General features: G+C 41.6%; 3 protein-coding genes across 8 annotated transcripts in view; 1 reads left to right on the forward strand and 2 right to left on the reverse strand.

Moving 5' to 3' along the window:
• Window positions 1-5750, reverse strand: part of LOC113030110 (phosphatidylinositol-binding clathrin assembly protein-like) — a 29530-nt gene extending 23780 nt beyond the window's left edge. The window contains exon 1 of one of the 6 annotated variants that reach the window (XM_026181242.1): window positions 4795-5750. In XM_026181242.1, the coding sequence (XP_026037027.1) occupies window positions 4795-4924 (130 nt within the window). In that variant the 5' untranslated portion in view covers window positions 4925-5750. The remainder of the gene's footprint in view (window positions 1-4794) is intronic. The other 5 variants (XM_026181240.1, XM_026181243.1, XM_026181241.1 and 2 more) reach the window with 5 other exon arrangements.
• A 128-nt stretch (window positions 5751-5878) lies between these two features.
• rab38c (RAB38c, member of RAS oncogene family) lies at window positions 5879-14319 on the reverse strand. The gene is made up of 4 exons (XM_026181248.1): window positions 14112-14319; window positions 13299-13429; window positions 11619-11756; window positions 5879-9924 (listed from the first exon to the last, which is right to left on the reverse strand). The coding sequence occupies exons 1-4, from the start codon at window positions 14302-14304 to the stop codon at window positions 9763-9765; spliced, it is 624 nt and encodes a 207-aa protein (XP_026037033.1). The 5' UTR covers window positions 14305-14319; the 3' UTR covers window positions 5879-9762.
• A 178-nt stretch (window positions 14320-14497) lies between these two features.
• LOC113030111 (ras-related protein Rab-39B-like) lies at window positions 14498-20776 on the forward strand. The gene is made up of 5 exons (XM_026181247.1): window positions 14498-14554; window positions 15688-16098; window positions 16895-17127; window positions 19002-19272; window positions 19681-20776. The coding sequence occupies exons 3-5, from the start codon at window positions 16913-16915 to the stop codon at window positions 19834-19836; spliced, it is 642 nt and encodes a 213-aa protein (XP_026037032.1). The 5' UTR covers window positions 14498-14554; window positions 15688-16098; window positions 16895-16912; the 3' UTR covers window positions 19837-20776.
• Window positions 20777-24884: the final 4108 nt, after the last annotated feature.

Below are 24884 nucleotides of genomic sequence, written 5' to 3' on the forward strand. Positions count from 1 at the left end.
TGGGACCAAAAGTGATAAACAGACAGAAGAAATGAATCTAAAATGTTACCAGATGAGATGAGAAGTGTGAAATCAGGACGATCCGCGGTTTCACTTGAATTTGGTAACAAGACACCAGCAACAAAAGTGTGTCGCACAATTATAATGAAAGGAACTAAATTAAAGAGTCCCTTGTGCAATCAGAGAAAACCAGTGTAGTCACAGGCAGACGGGGGAGCATCTGTGTGCTGAGATACTGAGAAAGCTGTTTGGTTTCTGAGATCTGCTTCTTTTTTTCTTTCTTTTTTTTTTGCAGGATCAGAGGTTATCAGTGTTTTGTTTTGAAAGCTTGATGAGGTTTTCTGCAGCCACTGAAACGCTGGATACCAAAGAGTCCCGGTTCGCACCCTGACTAACCATTGACTGCATGTCGAAACACACCCTAAGCAACAGCGACCAGCGGCAGCTGATGTTTCGATCCAACTCAGCTTGGTCTTATTTTATTTTAGTTTCGACTGCGAAAGCCTCAGCAGGAACAGCACAGCCAATAATAAGTGTAAAAGTATTGATTATAGGTTGTCACCTCATCCAGCTTGGCCTACAATGAATTACGAACGCAGCCAAGACTGTCAGACTCTCAACTCTGCTGCATTAATGTCATGACATTTGGTCTCCTGCTTTAGGGCCAAATATAAGCCAAAGGTCTGTCCACTCCCTACATCTGAAAGCAGAAAATGTAACATGCACAGGAAGCAATAAAATTGGCACAAGAAACAATTCCCAAACTAACGCATATTGAATAGATATATGTATATATACGCAACAATAAAATCCTCAATTCCTCCTTTAAAATCCTTAATGTGTGCCTCTTGCATTCCATGTCTAAATTAGGACCATTTCTCTGAAACCCTGTATGTTTGCTTTTATGTTCATGGGCTTTTAAACTGCAAGGACTAGAGCTTCTAGTAGTTTTATGTGACACTTGAATAAAAACGATGTAAGATGAGGCAACAGAGTGGAAAAATAACCACATATTTGCCTCATATTTAGAGGTAGCTGAGCTCAAAAGCAGAGCTTGAAGGATGATCCTAGGAAATTCAGAAATAAATAAATATAAAAAAACCCAAACATCTATATCAAGCTGTAACTAAACAGCAGACAAGGTCAAAAGGTGTTCAGTTTTACACTGCCTGTGAGTAACCACTAACTAATTCACTGGAGGTTTAGAGATATTTAACTTTTAGTAGGGTAATTACTACATTTCCATGTCCCAATCTATTTGTTCCTTTGGGTGACAATTCATCAGCTGGGATTTAACCATCGATGTGTGGCTGTGCAAATAGCCAGAGGGATGTGATGATGATGACAATGATGATGATGAAGTATTGATTGCACGATTGCCAGCTGGGATTATCGATAAGCCGAAATCCACACAGGAAAAAAAAATGCAGATAAAGAACACAAAAAGAAGTGAGATTTATGCTGCAAGCGTGCAAAGGTTTGCACGATTACACGACAACACGGCGCTAAATTTAAGACACCTGTAATACTGGTTAGGATCAAATGTAAGAGCAGAGTTTTAAAGTATGCATGACTGAAGGGATTTGAGCTCATAAAGAGAGATTTACTTTAAAATGCAATAAAAACTTTTTTTTCCCTCCCATGTGTTTTAAAGCCTTGCGTGGCGGGGAGGGGGGGGGATTCATGTATATTACTCTTCTGTTTGACCGCCTGTGCGGCTGAGCCCCGTCATCCGTTGTATTTTTGCTCATCTGTCGTCACTTCTTCCTCTTTCTCGCTGCTGCCTTTCACTGAATCCAGCCGAGAGGCCAAAAGCGAAGAACATCGGAGCAAAAAAGGCAGATAATTATTCTCGACACAATTAGCTTCTTTTTGAATAAATCTACAACGTGACGCTACAGCATTTCAGCAGTGACGCACAAGCAAAGAAATCATACAGTGAATACCACTGCTGACTGTGCTCTGGGGGCAGAAGGTAATTTTTAGCCTGATTACTCTTCTACTATGTCATTACCCTGTGTTTGTGTGTGTGTCATGCTCATTATTTGCTGTGGGTCATCAAAGATGAACATTTGCCACTGAAGTCACCTACCACAGCGGCAAGGTCATGACCCCGTAAGAGGGGGGGAAAAAAAGGAGGCCTGGGTTTGGTCACTCTGAATAGATTTATTGTGCGTAGCATTTATTCTATGCTGTGCCTGCTGTGGTGGCTCAATAACAACTAGAGTGTATTTTAACTCTGCTTATCAAACTAACCTCAGATTATTTTAACAGATTCTTTCTTTCCAATCTGAACAGTTTCTTCCCGGCAGCTCTGTATTCTTTTAGCCACACCGAGTTTGCTCCACTCGCTCGTGTCCTCCATGCAGAGAGCTTTTATAATAAGCTTTGCATTATCTGAAAATACAAACCAAATGTCCGCCGTTTTCTCATAACCTGAGTTTACCACGCAGGTTTGGTTAGAAAAGAGTCTCAGATGCATTGATGGTTGAACAAAGAGACCTGTGATTGCACGCAGTCCTGTACAGCTGACTCATCAGAAGCTCCTTGAGAGCAGTTGTGTTCACTGCCTTTTCTTTGCATTCTTTATTCACTTCCCCACCAAGGTCCTCTCAGTCAAATTAAGGCTCAGGCCCACTGACCGCCTGATGACAAACACACTTCCTTCCTGGATCGCCTCCTTAACCTTAAAAGTGTGCCCTAATGCGGATGAGAGAGAGTGCTGGATGTTGGCTTAGAGAGGCTCTCTAGCTGGAAATAGAAAGTATTTTATTGCGGCATCTATTAGAACAGCTGCATCTGAATGGCTTCAGTACAAAATTGCTTATTTAACTAAAAAATGTGATTCACACATCCATGAGAGTGAATCAAATCTACAAAGGAGTCGTATCAATGTGGAAAAGGAAAATAAACCACCTTCACCAGAATAAACTGACCGACTCTGAGAGAAACTTCTCTGCCCTTGTGAGTCGTGACAAAAACTGTTTTATAATCCACTTGACAGATGGACATTTGTCATGTAAATGCTCCGGTTCTATTTTAAGATTTTCTGCTCTCACCCTTGAGTTAAGTGACATTTACTAGTTTCTGAGATACACCCACTCGTGGCAGGCGCTGAAGGTGGATGACCTTCTGTCGTTTAATATCTGCAGGAGTCCAATGTTCTCATAAAACTGGGGCGTCTGCGGCGAGCACAATAACAAACGAGCACCGGTGCCAGTCTGTTGATGCACTTGCGGCGATACTGAACGTGGAGCCTACAGTAGGTTTGATTCTCTTCTACTTATTTTTCCAAGGATGTGTGAAACTGTGTATAGCGTAAAACATCAGCCTCTAAAAAACTTAATAATTAACACTGAGCGCCTGCCACCATCGAGGTAAGATTAATATGAAATCAAAGCAGCAGGAATTACTCTAGAGCAGGGGTGGGCAACTCCAGGCCTCGAGGGCCAGTGTCCCTGCAGGTTTTAGATGTGTCCTTGAACCAACACAGCTGATTTAAATGGCTAAATTAGCTCCTCAACATGTCTTGAAGTTCTCCAGAGGCCTGGTAACGAACTAATCATGTGATTCAGGTGTGCTGACCCAAGGTGAGATCTAAAACCTGCAGGACACCGGCCCTCGAGGCCTGGAATTGCCCACCCCTGCTCTAGAGTCACAAAAGGGCTCCTTCATCGTAAATGCTCAGAGAAACCTGCTTCTGAGCCCCCACTGGGTGTTTCCTGCTTCTTCTTCTTCTTTTTTTTTTTTTTTTTTAGTGAGGCAGCCCTCTTTAGATATATTACACTGAAATGCCTGGTGGCATATCTTGTAAGGGAGCCCAAAATCCACAATGATACCCTCTGCTGTGGACATGACTGACCAATCCACTGCCAAACTTGCCAGGCGACCGACTGACTGGGTGGGTGGGTGTGTAGCTGGATGACTGGCTGTTTGGCCACTTGCCTCATGGTCTCTCTCTGACTGATTTATCCACATTTCCTCCAGATTCGCTGTCTTGCTGTCTGTCTGCCTGCATGTGAGTGTGACTGGCAGTGCCATTGATCACCCATGCTCTCTATTGATCATGTCAAGTAATTATAGTGAGGCAGAAAAGCCACCTAACCTAACAGCCACCTAATAATCACTGATGCAATCCACATGTGAGAAATCCTCTTTATCACTGTGTGCATCATTGCTACTGATTGCATAGACAATTAGCTGGGGAGTGGAAAAAGTGCACTGCTCTTCCTAAAACCTTGACAGGGTCCTCAGCACCTTTAGGACTGACCAGCAGCGCGTTTATCAGCGAGAATGCATGGCAGAAAAATGTTGCACAATAACGCACATTCTGTACTGAAGAGTCTCCAGCAGTGCTGCTGCTGCTCCTGATAGTGGCATTAATAATGGATAGGCCTACACTGGTTGCAATATGATTAGCTTATACCAGAGTGGCCTATTTCCCCTGAATGACATGCACAGATAATGCCTGGCTTGCCCCCCTCTCGCCTTATATTAAAAAAAAAAGAGAGACGAAGAAGATCTCCGCTTGCTCTGATGGTCAGTGGTGGAGCCTGTGTGCGCTCGGCTGCTGCGTAAATCACGTTTTAATCTAATGGAATGTAACGGTGCCTAATTAAAGAAGCTGTGAACATAAGCGGGCCGGATGAGAGAGAGAGAGGTGGTGGGAGGGGGGAGCGTAATGCTGTTTATACAAGCTACCCTTTGTGAGGAAAAAGATGCTGGTCGCTTGATGCATGCATGCAGGCAGGCTGCCTATCTATACAGTAAGCAGTGATGGTATGCTTAACCTACAGTCAAGGTGTTTCTTCTTGGGTCCGCTGACTTCGTGCGTCGTGGCCTTGCAGACGGCTTTGCTGATGGCAGACCCGGTCATGCTGTGCTGTGCGGCGGCGATCCGGTCGGTCAAAGACTGTCCCGACATGTTACGGAGGAGGAGGAGGCGGCGGTGGTGGTGGTGGAGGAGGAGGATGAGGAGGCAGGCGGAGGAGTGATGGTCGAGTCCGGGTGGGGGGAACCGGGGAGGACGATCAAAATGTCTTTAGCGGCAGGGAAGAGGAGGAGGAGGAGGGTAGTGCCCTCTGTGAGAATCGGCCAGAGGAGGGAGAAGAGGAGGAGCAGGTGGTGGTGGTGGAGGACAGCAGCGTACACGGACCAGGATCCGGTGGGAGAATTCATGCGGCGGCCAAATAAAGCGTTAAACGGTCACACATCCAGAGAAGCATCCAAAAATCCAGCGCAGGGCAACAGGGTGGCCCAGCTGCAGAAATAATCAACCTGCTTGTAAAAAAGAAGAAAATCGGTGTAGCCTGTCAGAGCGGCCTGCATCCAAAGCTGGTCAGTGTATTAATATAATCTACAGTATCCCTGAAATAGACGCTGCTGAGGGTGAAATGCCGGCGCAGAGTCCGTGCCAGAGCGCTGAATCACAAAAAAGCAATGTCAGTGATAGAAAGACGGCCGGCGATGATTATGAAATCTATGCGGCATCACCATGACTGAAGACTAATTTTTCAAAGACACGGGCTGTAGCATTGTCCTTTCCCTCCCCTTTTCCTTCTTCACCCGGTATCGCCTCTGAACGTGTGCACAGATCCGACTGCAAGCGCCTCTCTGATTCGCACACAGCACCCCGCGCTGGCTGCATGAAACCTCAGCCGCTGTGATTTTTATCACCAGTCTTTTTAATCTTCTTTACAAAAGGGTGTATTTCTCTGCTGAGGTTTCCGATAGGCCAATTCTGATTTATTTATTTATTTTGTCAGTCAAACTTGTGTGTAAAATGGCAGCACATGAATCAGGTGACTGAGAAACGAGGGCGATTGGACCACTTCTCGAGTCCGGGGAGGGCATCTTAAAGCAGAAGGCTTTTCAAGGAGAGAAAAGCATCAGCTGGTTTATCACCTTAGTGCATACGGACAGCACAAGAGTGTGATGTGCAAACTCGCGCTGATTATCTGCTGTCCAATGAAATGTAGACACATAGTGAGGAAAAACCACTAATAATAACAACACACAAAAAGATGTTTTATTCCTGTAACACCTCCTATGAAAAGGTGCCTCTGACCCCGTGTGTTTTAGTTTGTGCTTTTAAATCCCAGGAAAACCAGATGGTGACGTTTATTGTAAATAATTCCCCACCAATATTCCACCTCCAGTTTTTAACTTAATACTATGAGGGGGCTTTAAGTAATCGTTTTTGCTTTAATATCTTTTCACCGTTACAGTGAAATGTAGTACCTGGAATGAAACAGTGTTCTCATAATGGTAAAATAACTCACAGGAGGGTATTACTTAAATAGCTTAAAACATATTTCCTTGTGTTATCCAGAAAGCTTTAGAAGATATTCTCTAGACCACAAAATATTCACACTGCTAAAATTTAAACCCTGCAGGAACCTCTGTCCCTGTTTTGTCAATTTATTTTAATTTCTGTGGATTCAAAAATCATTGGTTCAAACTACTGTACATAAGTAAAAGTTGTTTTTATGTGTCACCATCTCCACTTTGCCAGGATCTGGAAGAAGACACAAACTGTCACCCTCAACCAGGAACTAGCAAGCTTACTGTGAGCTGGAAACTTGTGGAACAGCAGTGCTGCAGTCCACAGTGAAGTGTGTTTTACATCACTGGACTGAGAAGGCACCAAGCAAGGCAAGTGCCTGCTCCAAAATTACACCTTCAAGCTCTATTTGAATTTTCAGCTGCTCACATGGACAAATCAAACGTCCTCTGGAAAAAAGTTTGATGGTCAGAGGAGACCAAGGTTGAGCTATTTGGTCACAATGACAAAGAGGTATGTTTGGAGGAGTAAAGGAGGTGAGGATTTCAAACCTAAGAACAATGCACCAGCTGTCAAGCTGGTGGTGGTAGCATAATTCTCTGGGGCTGCTTAGCTGCCAGTGGTACAGGTACACTGTGCAAAGTGGATGGTTTAATGGAGAAGGGGAGCTACCTCCGAATTTTCCAACATGATCACAATGATCAGCTTCAAATTGAGGACAATGATCCCTTCTTGAATGACTTTCCCAAAGCCCCGACCTCACACCAATAGAAAATCTATGGACCAGTCCTGTGCCAAGAAAACAAGCAATTTAAACGAGGTCTGCAAATTCTGTCAAGAAGAGTGGTCAAATATCTCGCCAGAGTTATGCCAGAAGCTCGTTGACGGCTACCAAAAGTGTCTGGTAGAGGATGCTTGCATAATCATTGTACCATGGACAGAACAGGTCAAAGAAATCATTAAAAGTCCCAAATTACCATGACATTCATGCCCATGATTGCTGAATGTAAACGTTTGACTACAGCCGTACAACAAATACACAATCTTAAAGTTAATCTGCTGCTCAGTTATTTACCTTGGTATAAAAAATGCCTAAAATACTGAAACATATTGATCAACATTTCCTTAAAATGCAAAGTAACAACCTCAAATTTTCCCTGCCAACAAACTAGAACCTAAAGATTATTCATTTCAGAATGACATCAAGAGAACAACTGTAAATCCTCAGAAGCATGCAGCTGTAGGAAGAGAAACGTGCTTTAAAGTAAAGCTAAATGCATTGTATGAATAGCTACAGAATAATTGGATAATTCTTTCAGTATTATTGTTCATTTGAAGGAGTGTTGATTTAAGTGACATGTAGTTGAGGCAAAAATCCTGAATGATCATCATTTAAAACATATGCAGAAGTACATGTCTATATACACATAGTCTGGTCCACAGAGGGTGCAGACAAATGCCTCTATTCTTAAGGGCTTAAGTGCTATTGCACATCAAAGGCAGTGAAGAAAAATATAAAACAGATGCCTAATTTGAAAACATGGACCTTCAAATAACACACAAGACAAGCTCAACAAAAGCGTCTGTGCAGATGTGGAGGAGCACATACCACATTTTTTTATTGGACTGACAAGAAGTTGATTTTAAAGCTGAAGAAAATGTCCCATTTGAACAACAGAGCCAAGAGTTTATGGTGAAAGTTAAGAGTGAAATACTTCAAAAATGAGATTCTTCACTGAAACCACATTTAAAATACAGACAACACATGTAAATTAGCAGCTGACTGAATATCCGTCAGTATATCAGGAAGAGGCAGAGCACTGGAGGACCCGCAGATGTCTTAATTGTTTTATTCTTACAGCTGTTTCTAATTAATGAATTCAGAAACAGTCTTTAGTATCTTATCAGCTAATTGAATGGTCTTTTTAGTGGCCATATCTGCTAAACTGTCTCCCCTCCAGGGTCCCCGATACTTCTCTGTTTGTTCCTGACTGCAAAGGATTCTTGTTTAGTTTCTTCAGCACTGTGCCAGAACAGATTTTCCACTTCATCAGCTCACGATGCAGTGTAGAAGGAAAATATATTCAACGAGATTGGTGCAAAGCAAAAAAAATCCCACTTAGTGTTATTGTTGGCTAAATTCTTTGTTATGATTGTTATTATTATTATTATTCCTCTAGGCCACCAGTGGGCAATTAATTTTCCCACAGGGGCCACATGATAAACTGCACCCACACCAATAAGATGAGCTGAATTCTGCTCAGTATTAATTTCATATCTCAACAAGCTGATTGGTGTGGCCCTCCATAGCAGTTCCAGCTTCTCATGTGATTCCTGTGGGAAAATTAATTGCCCACCTCTGCTCTGGGCTTATCTCCTCAAATATCTGGGCCTTATCATAGAGGCACTGTTGATGCACCACATCCATTGGCTTGGCAGTGGATATTAGACCAAATGCCCCCATAGGCAATATAAAACATTGAGCTAATTTTGGGGTTGGAAAAATTAAGTCAGTAGGAAAGTATCTTAAACCTGCCTTCTATCTGAAGCCACTAGGTGGCGATAGCTGTTGCAAAGAGATTTCATTCCCATACAGCAGTTATTTCTGAAGCCAAGAGTGTGGCGCTCACATGTGGCCCACCCAATATTAAATGTTCACTCAAATCCATATACAAAAGAGAGTGATGTAGGTTCTTGAAAATCCTATTAAAAAAACATAGCCAACACAGTGTGCTTGCTATAAACTGCTAATGCTACCGAGTCATACGCAAAGAGACTGTATATGACTTCTCGTCCCAGCTGAGTTGAGGTCAGTATTAGTGCTTCAAGCAGCAGAGTTGAACAGTATGAAGCCCCTCCCTGAGTCAGGCTGTTTTCCCAATTCCCAGTCTATATGTTATCCAAAGCTGAGCAGCTGCTTTTATGTATCTCAAGCTCACAATGCAGTATTCATGACGTTGACATTTTTAGTGAGCGATTAAACACAGATAGAAACGTAGGCCGAGGAAAAGTGCAAATAACGCAAGGAACATTCATGTTTTCGTGTCTGTGTTCACACTGCAGGCAAAAAAAAAATCAAAGTTTGGAATTATTTTTCATGTTACATCAGCGTCAGAACGAAAGTGCCACAGAGAGCCGTCAGTTCAAATATCAGTGTCACACTGTCGATTCAAAGCAAGTTAAAGAAGCGAGAAAGTGCCAATAATAAAAACTGCATGTACCAACTTTTTTTTTCTTTTTTTTAGTGTTTTGATTTCTAAGATTGTTAAAGTTTGTGTGGAGGGACAAAAAAAATGGATAAAGAAATAAAGTAATAAAAATCACATTTTGATACCCACAGAACTTCAAAGACTTTAAACACTTTTAAGATGTTTTTAAAATCAAATCTATCACTCTGAGACAGAATTTTTCTTAAAGCGGTCCCTGAGTCAAACATTTCTCGTGGCCTTCCCGTCTTGGTCGCCTGTTGATGTCAGACATTACCATTTTGAACACGAGGAGCAGCCAAGATGCTGCTTTGATGTCGTGGCGCATCCGGACAGGATGAGCGAACCAGGTTCTCGCTCTGTCACTAGACTCTCCTCGTTTCTCAGAATGTGCTCTACCAAGCAGCGGGCTGCCTCCTCAATGTTTGTGTTTTCCTGAGTGAGAAAAAAAATAGAAAAAGTAAGACAGCTGTGATGAAATCTTTACAGCCACACCGGTGCAGCGGACACACACAGATTTTAATATCTCAAGAGAAGCTGAATTGATTGCCATGGACGCACATTCATATTAAACTCAGAATGAGTCCTATAGAAGCTGTAATTTTCCTTACTTTTCATATAGTGACAACACATTCAATTCAGTTTTATTTATATAGCACTAAATCACAACAACAGTTGCTTGCAGGTGTTTTGTATTGTAAGGTCAAGACCCTACAATAATTCAGCACTGCCTCCTCCAATCAGAGACATTATCAGAGGAACAGGTGATCTCTAAAAATTATAGAGAATATAGCAATAAAATGCAACATTGCTGCAAATAAGGCTATCTTTATGTTGTGAATTAACCAGCATCAAAAGCGCACAAAGGGGTAAAATATCTCACTCTATTATATTTATTTTACCGCTCTGTGCTGCCGTTCACTTCTAATGTGACGGCAGCACCTTAAAGCTCTGAAACACCAGCGGTTATTCAGAGTGATGCAGTCAATTAATTGCATTGGTTTAACAGGTATTCTCAGAAATAAATAGCCAACAAATATAAATGTTTACTATTTTGGGTTCTAGTAGCTGCCATCGCAGCAGTTTAAATCAGACATAGCGGCACATCTACGCCCGAGCGTAAACATTCATTTTCTGCATCACCGACTGAATGCCAGCAAAATCCTGTGAGAATGCGACTCGACTTTACAGCTGGGCCTCATTTAGTGGTGTAAGGTACAACTTATAAACCTTTTTCCTTCAGCCCAGAATCTGTACAACGCCTAAAGCGCACTGGAATCAGTGAAAATGTGACGCTTTCAGCTGATTTTAAACTGAAACGCTGCACATAAATTGCTCCTGGCCAGGTTAAGCATTCTCCATAGGTTACTATAGTGATTTAGCCAAGAAAAAAAATTACTATTACCGCATTAATTTAGAGCAGAGCTAGACTCTTTGGGACTAGGAATGCATGCTTGGCAGGGGACTGATGTCATATTATTTGATTTCTAAGTGTGAGCAGCATGTTTCATTGTAGGATGAAGGCAATCAGGACAGCGTTGTGTTGATTTGTGGACCCAAACGCCCCCCACAGCATAACTTTGTATCAGAGCCCCTCACTGAGGGCTTTAACGGTCCAGGCTTTTCCTTTCATTTGTCACACATCTACAGCTCTCTTTCAAACTGCCCACATGTCAGTCACCCTTTATGTACATGAACCTTTGTGTACAGTAACTACATCGCAGCCTTTACCTCACACTCTTGTGTGTAACTCATTGGAAAGGCATTAAATGAGAAGAAAAAGAAGAGTCTAGTTCACACCAGAGTGCTGGAATTCCTCTGTTTGCCTCCCAAGAGGACGGCAAATAAACTTGTCTGACTTTGAATGAAACATTTTTTGAATCGTTTGTTTTTACAGGAAGCTTCTGTTGAAATAACACTGCTCCAGTTTCCCCCCAAATATGCAAATATAACCCGATTTTGGGCCTTGCTTGTATGGCACAGAGTTATCATTTGGGTAGTCAAAGAAAGACCTCTAAGCTTTAACAATTTGCACAGAAATCTTTGGTGTACTCAACGATCTGTCTAAGAAAATCTACAGCTTGTTGCAGAGATTGCATCAAAAGCCACGTGGGTCTCCTCTCTCACACCTTTGCAGAAGTCTCAAACCATCCGACGAAGCCGTTCTCCCTACAAAAGACATCGAGTTTGGGCTGCTGGGAAACCAGCTGGTCTGACTTGTTGGCCAAGAGTACAGCTGGAACTGGCCTCCCATGGTTCAGTGTCACCTTTGGACAGAAGAAAGTTGAGCTGGATCACATTATTTTTTAAATAAATTGTTAAATGGCCCTGTCTTACCTTAAAGCACACAAACAGAAAAATATCAGTGTGCCCTGTAGTCTCTCTGTAAAGACATTTTATCACAAAAGCAAACCAATAACAAAGTATTACTGACAACTATACGAGCTGAAGAGACTAGAGTGCTAATTTTCGCTTGTTCTCATCATGGAGTGGTTTTTGTCTGCTTTAAAGTGTCAGGAAGCTTTTTCAGAGGTGCGTGTTCACCCTCTGAAATCCTCTCACATCTTTTATGATGTCTCTGTCCAAAAATGCTCCCCTTTACGCGCTTTTCATGCAACAGTCTGCAAAAAATAAGTTGTACATTTTATTTCCCTTTCAAGTTCTGCTTCTTCATTTTCTGCCATTTCATGCACATCAAAGTGCAAGGTTTTTCAAAAGCCTGTGGCATTAATCTACATTTGAACAATGACTGATAATTTTCCACATATACAAAAGGAAATCATAAATGTGCATGACTACTCCCATAAAAAAAAGCAAAAACCTGATTTAAATTTGCCCAAAATCGTCTTTCAGATCATCTGCTGAGTCGCCTCTGCTCTGCTTTGTTTGCTCCTCTGTTGTATAAAAATGAGGACCCTTCAACCTGAATATCAACCAAGAGCACGATTGTGATCTGTTGGGCTTTTTTTTCCAACTTTCACTGCACTAATGCAACTATAGCTCCCAATGCAAGATCCCAAAAACAACACTAGAAGTGATGCAGGGGTAAAAAGGAGAAAACATGTGGGTAAATGTAGCAACCTGAGGTTTTTGCCTTTTATGGGAAATGCTGCTGGATCCCTGTGAGAAGGAGAAAAAACACTGAAATACTGCAAAGAAAATAACAGAGGTTTTGAGTCAGTGGGGTGCTGTGATAGACTGGCAAGCTGTGCAGGGTGCACTCTGCCCTTCATCCAGTGACAGCTGGGATAGGCTCCAGCCCCTCCGTGACCCCGAACTGCATAAACATTTAAGAAAACAGATGAATGGAGGGGCCAAAAACTCTTTCTCTCTCTTTAGTTGCGATCAGTCACCAACCATCCATCCATCCATTTGCTTCCGCTTATCCTTTTCAGGGTCATGGGGGTGCTAGAGCCTATCCCAGCTGTCATAGGGCGAGAGGCGAGGTACACCCTGGACAGGTCGCCAGTCTGTCGCAGGGCTAACACACAGAGACAAACAACCATTCGCATTCACTCGCACATTCACACCTATGGGCAATTTAGATTTTTCAATTAACCTATCCACACAAAGTGCATGTCTTTGGACTGTGGGCAGAAGCCGGAGTACCCAGAGAGAACCCACGCAAATACAGGGAGAACATGCAAACTCCACACAAAAAGACCCCGACCCGATGGTGGAATTGAACTCAGGCAACAGCACTAACCACCATGCGATCAGTCACGTGTGGGCAAAAAAAAAAGACAGAGAGAATGACGGTGAAGCCAGAAAAGCCCAGCTTTATGCTTCTGCAGGTTCAGCCATCTGACCTTGGAGTCTAGGTCATCCTTCCACTTCAGCACGGCGTCGAACGTGGAGGCCCTCGTCACGTCAAACACCACCAGTGCTCCCACCGCCTCCCGGTAATAGACACGAGTCATGTTCCCATACCGCTCCTGTCCTAGGATGAGACACCATCAATCAGACACACGCACATACAAAGACTGCTTTCAAGTCCATCAAATTAAATCAAGTCACGTCATGGTTTATGAGTGCCAGTTATGGAGCTCTGTGTGTGTGTTTAGTCTCCAGCAACTGCCATCATGTGCCTGATATTATGAGCATGGGATCTACATTCCTCAACCAGGCACCAAACGGCAGGGAGTGACCCAGGCATGCAACACACACACACACACACACACACACAGAAACACACTTACTGGGTGGAAAATCTGCTTTTCTTTTCTTTGTTTTTCTTCTGCCTTTCACTTCTTAAATAAAAAAAGTGCTATCCTCTTATTTATGACACTACAAAAAGACTTGAGTTAGATTAAGATGAAGATATTTATGTTCTAACTCTCCTCTAAATATCCTCTCAAGTGAATTTGCAAAGCGCCTTTCCTTCCAGAAGCAGCTTTCACGGCTGCTGATGGTGAAACAAATGGTTCTTGTTCCCAAAAACCCCAACACACACACACACACACACACACACACACACACACACACACACACACACACACACACACACACACACACACACACACACACACACACACACACACACACTCACTCACTCACAAACACCGTTGTATCACCTGATATATATAAGCCTTAAACCAGTGGGTCGTTAAAGTTTGACAGACCTGCAATATCCCACAGCTGTAGCCGGATCACAGTGTTACTGTCCCACTGCAACACCTTCAGGGCGAAGTCCACCCCAATGGTGGCTCGGTAGTGCTGGGAGAAGATCTGATGCACATACCGCTTGATTATGGACGTCTTCCCTACTCCTAAGTCTCCGATGACCAGGACTTTGAAAAGAAGCTCCTGCTGCATGGCTGCAGGCTCGGTGATATTATGAAAACTTTCCGAAGGATGCTGAGACACATCAAAACCACAGAGCAGCTACAGTAAAGGCATTTCCTTCCGTCCTGCTGCGAACCGAAATATTATCACGTGATCTTCTATCGTCGAGAAGCGGTCGCACTCGTCTGCTATCACCGGAGTCCAACAGTCTAAATAAAATAAGGACAGCGTGAGTTCGCTTACTTCAGAGCAAACTGCAAACTTCAGCAGAAAACTCATGGTGCGTTCACACACTCCTCGTAAACATAAGCTTCATTTTAAATTCCATCTGATGTCTTTAAAATATTCGAATAAAGCGACTCTGCAAATAACAAATTAATATCTGTCATTTAAATGTCAGAAAGTTGTGTAAAATGGATCGATGACGTCTTTGGATGTTTTCAATTAGAAAAAAATGATCGATTTAATCTCAAGTTCGCAAATATTAGATTGTTTTACTATTTAAAAAGCAGCAATAAATGTTTTCATGACTAAATCATTTCTGTAGCCCTACATCGTGATTGCACGGAGTGTCCATCATGGCTAAAGTCAGACAGCACCGTTATTGTAATGGACCCGAAAACCAAATGCAAATCAAAGAATCCAAACTTGATTTCAGGCTAATGTGTTGGACTTTACTTCTGAACTGAATGGAGTTTTCAATATCAATGAATAAGATCAAATAAAACGTGCAAATGCGCTTTAGTCTTTACCTAAGAACGATCAGTGCTCCATGCTGAGAAAGAGCACTGCAGGTGCCATTTTTGTTTTGTGAGTGTTGATATGAGAAGTACAGAAGGAGTTGGAATGTGGTACTTCATGATGAAGTCAGGGATAACAGAGGTATGTGAGGGTGGTGCAGGTCATGTATGAGGAGAGTGGTGGTGGACTGGTGGGAAAGTCAGATGGGTTCAGGGTGGGGGTGGACTATGATGTTTTGCAGACAACATTGTAATCTGTAGTGAGAGTAGGAAGAGGGTGGAAGCGAGGCTGGAGAGGTGGAGGTGTGCTCTGGAGAGAAGAGGAGGCAAAGTTAAGGAGGCAATTTTTGGACATGTGCAGAAGAGTAATAGTGGTTATACTGCATATACTTATTTTTAGTGTACTGAAATGCAGTTTAACAAAAGAAAATACATTTTCTTTATAGAAGTACATAGTAGGTTAAAATGAAAATACTCCAGCAAATATTGTACTTATAGTACAAGAGCAAATAGAATAAGTTTAGTTGTTTTCCACTGGCTGATCATTCGCTGTCACCCTGGAGGTCTAGGGGGAAAAAATTATAAATATATTTTTGTAAGTAGTAAGTACTGATATGAAACAATCTCATGTGTGTTCGTTTCTTATTTACCGTTTTTTTTTTCTTCCGTATAGCACGTGAATGCATCGCCCCGGGAATCTGCTGCTGCGCTGCTGTGCGCGCCATTACGGTAATGGTACTGATGAGGGCGAGGAAGAGACGTGAGTGCGATGCTGCTGCTGTGTTCTGCTGCCATTTCATCAGCGGATCATCGCGGAAATATCAACAGCCCCGCTGTAATGAGCCAGCAGATCGGATCACCTGTCGGGCCAAACACCGCTCACCCCGTTTTCACCCTTTAAACCGGCTCACAAAGCGATGCTGCACCGGAGGCCCTGCTAATGCTCTGTATGTTACCGCCTGGGGTTTTCTGTAAGCAACAACAGAACCAGTGCTAGATTAGGGGTCATTTTTTTCTTCTTTTTTGGAAACATAATCATCAATATGGGGTTTCTTTTTTTCAAGTACTGAGCTCTGAAATTGAGGTAGGTCACACTTTATTAGTTGTTTAATTTAATTGTTGTCCAGAAAAATAATTAACTAAGTAGAGAATGCTCATTGAGCTAAGAGGGTTGGGCCTTGTGATCAAAACAAAAAAAATTAAATAAAGAACCATATAGTTTGTTGCATCATTAGTAGCACAGGACGCCTTCTTCCTATCTATGGTGATTTTTAAGCAACTATATTAAACCTGAATTCTGGCTTTATTCAAGGCCTCATTGTGTGTTATTGCTCTATAACAACCACTCTGCTATCCACATGGGGGCTGACTACGCCACTGTTTATTGAGTTGGAGAGGAGTGGCCTCCCCCTCCCTCTTTCAAATTAGATCACCCATCTGTAAATCACATGGCCACTGCTGAGACGCTATGAGCCTATTATTCCCATGTTTAGAGGAAAGCCATAATCCCAAAAAATATCCTTCTAGTCAGCACAATCTCTGGATTAAATGTAATGTTTGATCTGTTTAAACTCATTTAAGCAGATCTTCTTTTTCTGAAAAAGACGGAGAGGCTTGTGGAAGCTTTAAAGTCTGATGTTTAATCTACAGCTGTTTCCATCCCCTTTGAAGGATCCAAATTTGAAGACATGAACAGCAGGATTTTAAGTGATGTTTTAGATTTTATATTTACAAAAATCCTTCCATTAGATGATGTAAAATATTTGGTTTTGTGAGGAGAGGATTCTCATTTCATCTTTTTAAGAGTCTCGTTTTAGTCTCAGTATTGGGCTTACTGTGGGTGACCCTGACTAAGTGAGTGGGGTTTTTTTGTCTTGCAGAACTTATTTCAATGAGAAATGGAGACTATATGGCTTTACCAGTTTCGTCTGATAGTCATCGGAGACTCCACAGTCGGCAAGTCATGCCTGATCCGGAGGTTCACTGAGGGCCGCTTCGCACAGGTGTCAGACCCGACCGTCGGGGTGGACTTCTTCTCCCGTCTTGTGGAGATCGAGCCGGGGAAAAGAATCAAACTTCAGATCTGGGACACGGCAGGACAGGAGAGGTTCAGGTAAAGACAGACTCCTGATTTCTTTCTCATGTGTCCACAAAAACTAGATTTTGGACTATAAACAAGACTCTCCTCATACTTCAAAAGCACACACTACACATGCTTCCGTCAGATGGGCATTAAAGCTCAGTTAGGCCACGTTAAGATGACATGTTTTGACATTTTCCTTCATTAACATTACTGCATGAGTTCTCTGTCCATCTGCTGTTAACACTAAACTAAAAGTTTGTTAGGTGAAAACTATCTCAACCAGATGGGTAATTAAGCTGTTTAACCTCATTTGAAAATTAAAGTTTATATTTGTGATCATTTTAATATCTTAATAAGAGTCAGAGAGAGGATAGGGAAGCCACAAACTTTGCTCTTTTGGTTGGATTGGATCACAGTGGGGGGGGGGGGGACTTTCAGCTGCTCCTTTATTTCCCAAAGGGGTCGCCGCAGCAGATGGATCCGCATGTTTTATTTGGCACAAATCTTATGCCGGTTGCCCCTCCTGATGCAACACTTCCATTAATCCAGCTCAGGACTGGCACAGGCAGTACACCAGCTTGTGTTTCCCTGAGGCTGGTTTGGGTCTTTTGCTGGTCTCGAAATAAAAATAATCTACTTTTGGCAGCTCCCTTATTCAAAAAGTGGTCGCCACAGCGGGTAGCTCTGCATGTTTGGAAAGAAAAATAATAATTAAAAAACAAACAAACAAACAAACAAACAAAAACCAAACAAACCAAAAACCCAGAATATCTCCAGTCTAATCCTTTACTGGGTTCAGAATTCACATTTTTAATGATTTGGCAATCATGGGGAAAAAAAACAATTCATGAAGTCATGACTATGTTTTTTTTTAAAGGGGTCACTTTTAAATATGTAAATTAAATGATATAAAATATTAAAACTTGCAGCCAAATGAAAACAGTCCACAAAATACAAATAAAATATTAAAAAGTAGATTTTTTTCAACCTGATGCTAATCACATGTTGAAGAAGCTGGAAAGAGTTGTATATAACAGTATGGCCTACCTTCCCAGCTGCCAGCTTTTTGATTCATGCTGATATTGTGTAAACATGGAAATCAGAGTGTATTTTTAAAAGAAAACATTAAAAAAAAATGGGGGAAATAATTAGTTGATCCCCTGCTGAATTTGTGAGTTTTTTCACTTACAAAGAAATGAACAGTCTCTAATTTTTATTGTAGTTTTTAATGTCGAGACACAGAATATCAATACAAAATCCAGATAAAACACATTCAATGAATGTTATATAATTGGTTTGCATGTCGCTGAACTGTGTCATGATGGACTGACCTTTTGCAGCCTCACAAAAATTTGCTTTAGAAGTCACGTTTACAGGCCCGTGCTAAGTTTGCCGGTGAACAAATGATTGAGAGAAGGCTTAGGAGAAAGTGATGTGATCAGGTGGTCTTTGGCATCAACGTTACCCTTCGTGTTTGGATGAAGAGAGATGTTGAGTATGATTCAAAGAATACCATCCCCACTAGCAAGCACAGAGGTGGAAACATTTTTCTGCTAAGGGTACAGGACAACGTCACTGATTTAAAGACCAGAATCTTGGATGAGAACCTCCTTCTCTCAGCCAAAACACCAAAGATGGGTCATGGATGGGTCTTCCGCCATGACAGTGACCAAATGTGTCAGAAATAAGGACGGACAGAGGTTCACCTGTATTCATCTGCAAAAGAAAGAAAAGAACAAAAAATCGGTACAAATTGTATAATGGTAGTTTTTTTTTTTTTTTTAGCAAAAACTACTCAAACAGATGCAACTTGTTCATTTGTAGGGGACCCTTTTTTTCCACTGTGGGTGTGGTCTTCTGCCAGTTATTCACGTCTGCATTCCTGCACACCTCTTTCTGTGCAGGTCAATCACCAGAGCCTACTACCGTAACTCAGTGGGTGGCCTCTTGCTCTTTGACATCACAAACCGCCGCTCCTTTCAAAACGTCCACAACTGGCTGGAGGAGGCGCAGAGCCACGTCCAGCCGCACAGCATCATCTTCCTGCTGGTCGGCCACAAGTGTGACCTGGAAGCCCAGCGTCAGGTGACTCAGCAGGAGGCGGAGAAGCTGGCGGGGGCCTACGGGATGCGCTATGTGGAGACCTCTGCACGGGAGGCCATCAATGTGGAGAAGGTGTAGTTTTTGTTTGTTTTTATTCCATATGTAGTTCATCTTTTTTTTTAATTGAAAAAGTGGGATATTATAAGAAAGGTTCTGCTTTGCAACAATAATATGGGTGGTATAAATAACTACAGGAGCACGAAGAAGACTGTCTCTCTCTGCCGTCTGCATGCAGGGTGTCTAAAACAAAAAGAGGTACTTTTATTAAAAGTAAGCAGTGATGGTGAAATAAGTGACAACAATTTGAAATATTCAATGCAAAACTCCTCATGAAAATGTTGGTTCTCTTAGACTTAAAGATGCATAATCCTAATATGCTATAAGCAGCATATATTGACATTTTTGCAGTTATTTTAAGAATTAATGATCAGAATAAAACATAATCTCTGTTGCTGAGCCTGCTCGTGATTCTTCCTCCAGGCGTTTGTGGATCTGACGAAGGACATCTTTGAGCTGGTGCGCAACGGGGACATCAAGATCCAGGACGGCTGGGAGGGCGTCAAGAGCGGATTTGTTCCCAACACCGTCCACTCCTCTGAGGAGGTCACCAAGAGCAGCCGGCAGTGCTACTGCTGATTCGGCTGCAGCACGTTAGGGTGAGAGGTGGTAATACTTCAGTGGACTCCATATGTACAAGATCTTTTTTGCCATGGCTGCTCTCAGGCCAGTTTTAGGGGACTTTAATGTTTCCCCTGCTCAGTTACATACTTATTCATATAGACGTTATTTTAACATTCAATTGCCTGTTTAAGGCTCAAACTTGGGGCACTTTGTTGATGTTCCCAACAGGTGTAGAAGCACAAGAAGCATCCTGCCACTTCATCTTTCTGTGTGCATGCGTGTAACTCTAGTCATCCTGCTGTCTTTGCAGCTGTTACTGACACTTAAGCTTTACTCCACCTTTGGCCTTTCCTGATGTGTACAGTTATACTCCAGTGGCCAGTTCCGTTTCTCTAGCTGCACATGTATAAAAGACTATCAGTGTAGTGTATTTATACTCTTGTGTGACTTTAATTTGATGAATCAGCGATGCCACGACTGAGCCACGCCTCTTCCTTTTTTCTGGAAATGCCTCTGAATATACCGCAGCCCATTGTGGACTATATTCGGCTGGAGAGAGGAGGCAGAAAGAGGCAGCAGCCTCGCCGACTGATTGTACGCCTGCACTACAAATCTGAGTGGCTTAACGCATAAAGAAGGTGGAGGTCGGTGAACTCCAAGCGAACCAAAGTTTCAGATGTCTCGTTTGTTCACCTGAACGCGGAGGAACGAGTTTGCACTGTGAAAATGATTAATGGTACATTTGTTCTTTGCTGGAAGAAAAACGTTACTGTAGCTGCTTATTTTAGCCTTGACGACTTGATCGATATGGCAAGTTCTCAGTTCACGTTTACTGCTCCGTGTTGGGTTACTGGTGAGAACAGGTGAGAAACTGTCCAAAAGCCTTTTGTATAGATCCCCATAGTGTTCAATTTGAAATAAATATAAAGTCACAGTAAAAAGAAAGTGAAGCTTCCTTTCATTTCTAAGGTTTTGTGTGTCAGGATGTTACTAAAAAATCAACTGGTCCCTTAAAGCCCCTAAAATGAGGCTAAAACTAACAAAAAAATCAACCTCAGGTAATCCAAAAACATTTATTTATCAGCAAACATTAAACAAAAATGCAGACGCAGTGTGTGGAAAAGCAAAGTACACATTTACTGCTTCCACAGGAATTAACAAGGTAAGTAGCAGCAAGGAGTTCTCATTAAAATGCCCTGATTAATTGGTCATCAGCTGGTATAAGCACCACTATTAAAGCACATGTTTTGATAGTTTGCAGATCTGGAGCATTCAGGTACAAGGTAATACAATGCCAAGGACAAAAAGCATCAGCAATGAACTTATAAAATCACTTGTTGCTGCCCTGGAAAGAGTTATAAGATCACTCCAATTCAATTTCATTGATATAGCACCAAATCACAACAACAGTTGCCTCAAGGTGCTTTATTTTATAAGGTAAGGACAATAATACAGAGAAAACAGAGAAAAGTCCAACAATCAGATGGCCTCCTTGTGAGCATTACAAACAATTTGAAGTCTGTCATCCCACCTGAATGTTTTCACAAGTGCAAAACATTTAGGTGAATGGAGACCACAGCAAATCTACCCCAGGGTCAGACTGTACAATGCTCAGAGAAAAAATCAATGTTAAAATTCATGAAAGTAAGCTTAGAAAAAGACTGAATAAGTATAGTTTGTTTGGAAGGGTTTCCAGCAGAAAGCTTCGTCTCACTATAAACAACATGGCAGCACAGCTTCAGTTTGCAAAGCTGCACCCGAACAAACCACAAGACTTCTGGGACAATGTCCTTTACAGGCGAGACCAAAGTGGTGATGTTTGGCCATAATACACAGCTCCACATTTTGAGCAAACCAACCACAGCATGTGAGCACAAACAACTCTTAGCAGCTGTGAAGCACGGTGGTGGAGGGGTGATGATCTGTGCTTCTTTCTTTTTTTGAAGCTGCAGGACCAGGCGCCTTGCAGTCTTTGAGACGACTATGCACTCCTCTGTTACCCAAATGTTCAAGAGACAAACGTGAGGCCATCTGTCAGACAGCTAAAGCTTAACAGAAATTGGTTCCTGTGACAGAAAAATGACACCAAACACTTTGAGTGATGGGACCTTAAAATCCAATTTATCTAAGTTTATCCCACATTAGATTTTATTTCACGGCGTCTCTGTAGCTTTCACAGCATCCCTCTTAAACAAACGCCCAGAGGTTTGTGCTGTGAATAAACACAGGAAACAGACTAGCCCACAGCCTGTGCGGCTCACCTCACTGTGTGACTCGCGTGTATTAGAATACAGTGGAAAAAAACAAGCAACCATCTGGATGGAAAAAAACCAGACCATTGAGCCGTGTCTGTTTCATCATGCATGCAGCGTGTACATCCGTGAGTAATGAAAAGGGATATTATTGGGAAAAAATCAGTGTAATGAGATAATGAACATACATTTGAAATGGATAAAGTAACATTTATAGTTATTTTATTTTTAGATTCCTTCAATATTATTGTTTGACACATACATTTAACACTATTTCTTCCTATGAACTGCTTCTTAATTCATTCAGTACTTACTCAGTACGAGTCTTTGGAGTCTGTTTAAAATTCATTTATACACTCAGTCCATTTAATTGAAAATTTCCAAAGACAGAAAGGGCTTTTTCCTTTTAATCTTTGATATATTGTAGGTAACTGTTTCACTGTAGGAGCAGAATGGATGAGAGATGTGAAAAATAAAACAAAACTGCATGTGAAACACAGCACAAAGGAAAAAAACTGACAGATTTAACTTTTTTGGTGGCATTAACCATCGAACAGGCTTTCATATACATTCAGCTGTGTGTTATTCCTTTGAGCTCTGACGTCTGAAGTGTAAGGTGGCGGGAAACACATTTATATCACATTACACTAAACGTGTGAATAATTTATTTGTAACCAAATCCTGACAAGGTTGGTCGTTTGATGTTGTTGTGGCATTATATACACCTCGATCGTCATTGGAAATAAATGCCTGGAAGTGAAAAGGTTTTTCTTTGGAGATTCGCTGTTGTGCAGGTTTTCAAGCTTACACACAGCTTTGCCACAGTGGTTCATAGCTGTACTGTTTCCAGATTGGCACATTGCAGTGTGCGACCACTAGAGCGCAGCCTTAGTGTGTCGAGAAGAGAGGAGGGAGCAGCTCTTATGCATTTTTATAGTGTAGAGATTTTAAAAAAGACTCTTCCTTCTCCAAAATGTGTTCCTTTTTCTTTCTTTTTCAGCCTGTTACCGAAGGTGAGACAAACAAAGAAGTTAAAATCCACATTTTTGTTGTGATTTTCAAATTCAGTCGTATGGAAAATGTAAGTGCAACCCTACATCTATCACAACTTCAAAGCAATAAAACGAAACATTCCTCCCGGGGAGTAAAAGATGGAAAATGTCGCATTTAAATCTCTTAAAGTAAGGACGACTCACTGGAAACTTTATTAAGTACACCTGTTCTTGTTGCTTGATAACAATCGCCCAATCATGTGGCAGCAACTTGCACGTAGACATGCTCAAGGCAACCCGCTGAAGTTGAAACTGAACACCAGAATGGGGAAGAAAGACAGGCTGGTGTTTCAGAATCTCCTAGTTTGCTGGGATTTTCCATTTCTAGGGTTTACAGAGAATGATCCAAAGAAAAGGAAATGTCCAGTAAGTGGTAGCTCTCTGGGAGAGCATGCCTTTTTAAGTAGCAAAGGTCAGAGGAGAACGGCCAGAGAGCTATTAAAGCTGGTAGGATGGCAACAGTATCACAAATAACCGCTCATGTCAACCATGGACCCTTTTCTGGAGAAATGTGATCAACAGATCAGAAATGATCGGTGCTGAACAGTTGATTGCTTTTTTAAACAGAAAGGAATCAGAGAGCTGAATGATCTGCTGATTAGTTGTCTTTTAGTGTTATTAGATTTGAGTGCTGCGTTTGACACTGTGGATCGCTGTATTTCTCTGAAGCATCTCAAATTTCTGGTTCAATATTAAGGTGGATTTATTCTTATTCACAGGAAAGGTCTTTTACTGTAGTCACTTGGACGTGATGTCATCAATGGAAGTTAAGTGTGGGGTACCTCAGGGGTCTGTCCTCAGGCATCTTTCTTTGTACATGTTACCCTTGGTTTCAAATTCAAAATTCAAATTCAAATTTTTATTTGTCACGTACACAGTCATACACAGTACGATATGCAGTGAAATGCTTGGACAACTGCTCGTGACCTAAAGAAAACAAAAAAGGAAAAGGCTATGAATAAGATAGGAAATAAATATGAAAAATTAAAAAGGGTAAATTTTACTAGGAAGGAATAAAATATAAATTAAGGTTAAAAAGGAAATAACTGTACAACACAAATTAGAATGAAGGGTAAATTTAACTGGGAAAGAATAAGATAAAATATATAAATTAAAGTTGAAAATAAAATAACTGTACAACAAAATACACAATATAGAACTATATAAGAATGTATGAAGAAATATAAATAAATATATACACAATAACAGCAGCGTGATTTAAGTAATGAAGTGAAAACAATGTCCAGAATGTCCAGTGTGTGTGTAAGAACTGTATGTGTGGGTCAGGACTGTGTGGTGGTGTGATTGAGAGACCGTATCGCCTGCGGGAAGAAGCTTGGTATATGTCATCCGCGGGCATAGCACAGCATTTTCACTCATACATTTCTTTTAACCACAGTAAAAATCTTAAAGTCAGTGCACTGAATGACTGTATCCAAGACATTAAATTCAGCATGGCACAGAGCTTCCTGCACCTAAATATGGATAAAACAGAATTAATGGTTATTAATTCCCATTTTAGCTTCTCTTCATTGGTTATCTGTTAATGTTAATTTTAGAATTTAATTAAATATTTTATAGTTGACTCTTAAAGTGTATTTCGAGTCATAAGCTCAGCTGAGGCTCTGCTGGCCATCCCACAGTCTTAACTGAGAACCAAGGGTGACCATTCTTAGGTACATGGACTGCTTCTTTACTCTGAGCACTCAAAGCTTATCCAGTTTTTACTACAAGCCTCGTTCACCCATTTCTATACCCA

Source organism: Astatotilapia calliptera, chromosome 10 (assembly GCF_900246225.1).
Source record: "Astatotilapia calliptera chromosome 10, fAstCal1.2, whole genome shotgun sequence".
In the NCBI taxonomy this organism is placed as follows: domain Eukaryota; kingdom Metazoa; phylum Chordata; class Actinopteri; order Cichliformes; family Cichlidae; genus Astatotilapia; species Astatotilapia calliptera.

What these genes read in the sequence shown, in the direction of transcription:
- rab38c (XM_026181248.1), bottom strand. Translation starts at nt 14,304, where the DNA reads ATGCAGCAGGAGCTTCTTTTCAAAGTCCTGGTCATCGGAGACTTAGGA. An exon ending in ACAGCTGTGGGATATTGCAG is followed by an intron (nt 13,430 to 14,111) that starts GTCTGTCAAACT and finishes GTCTCATCCTAG; the next exon opens with GACAGGAGCGGTATGGGAAC. An exon ending in AGGATGACCTAGACTCCAAG is followed by an intron (nt 11,757 to 13,298) that starts GTCAGATGGCTG and finishes TTCTGTCCAAAG; the next exon opens with GTGACACTGAACCATGGGAG.
- LOC113030111 (XM_026181247.1), top strand. Translation starts at nt 16,913, where the DNA reads ATGGAGACTATATGGCTTTACCAGTTTCGTCTGATAGTCATCGGAGAC. An exon ending in GCAGGACAGGAGAGGTTCAG is followed by an intron (nt 17,128 to 19,001) that starts GTAAAGACAGAC and finishes CTTTCTGTGCAG; the next exon opens with GTCAATCACCAGAGCCTACT. An exon ending in AGGCCATCAATGTGGAGAAG is followed by an intron (nt 19,273 to 19,680) that starts GTGTAGTTTTTG and finishes TTCTTCCTCCAG; the next exon opens with GCGTTTGTGGATCTGACGAA.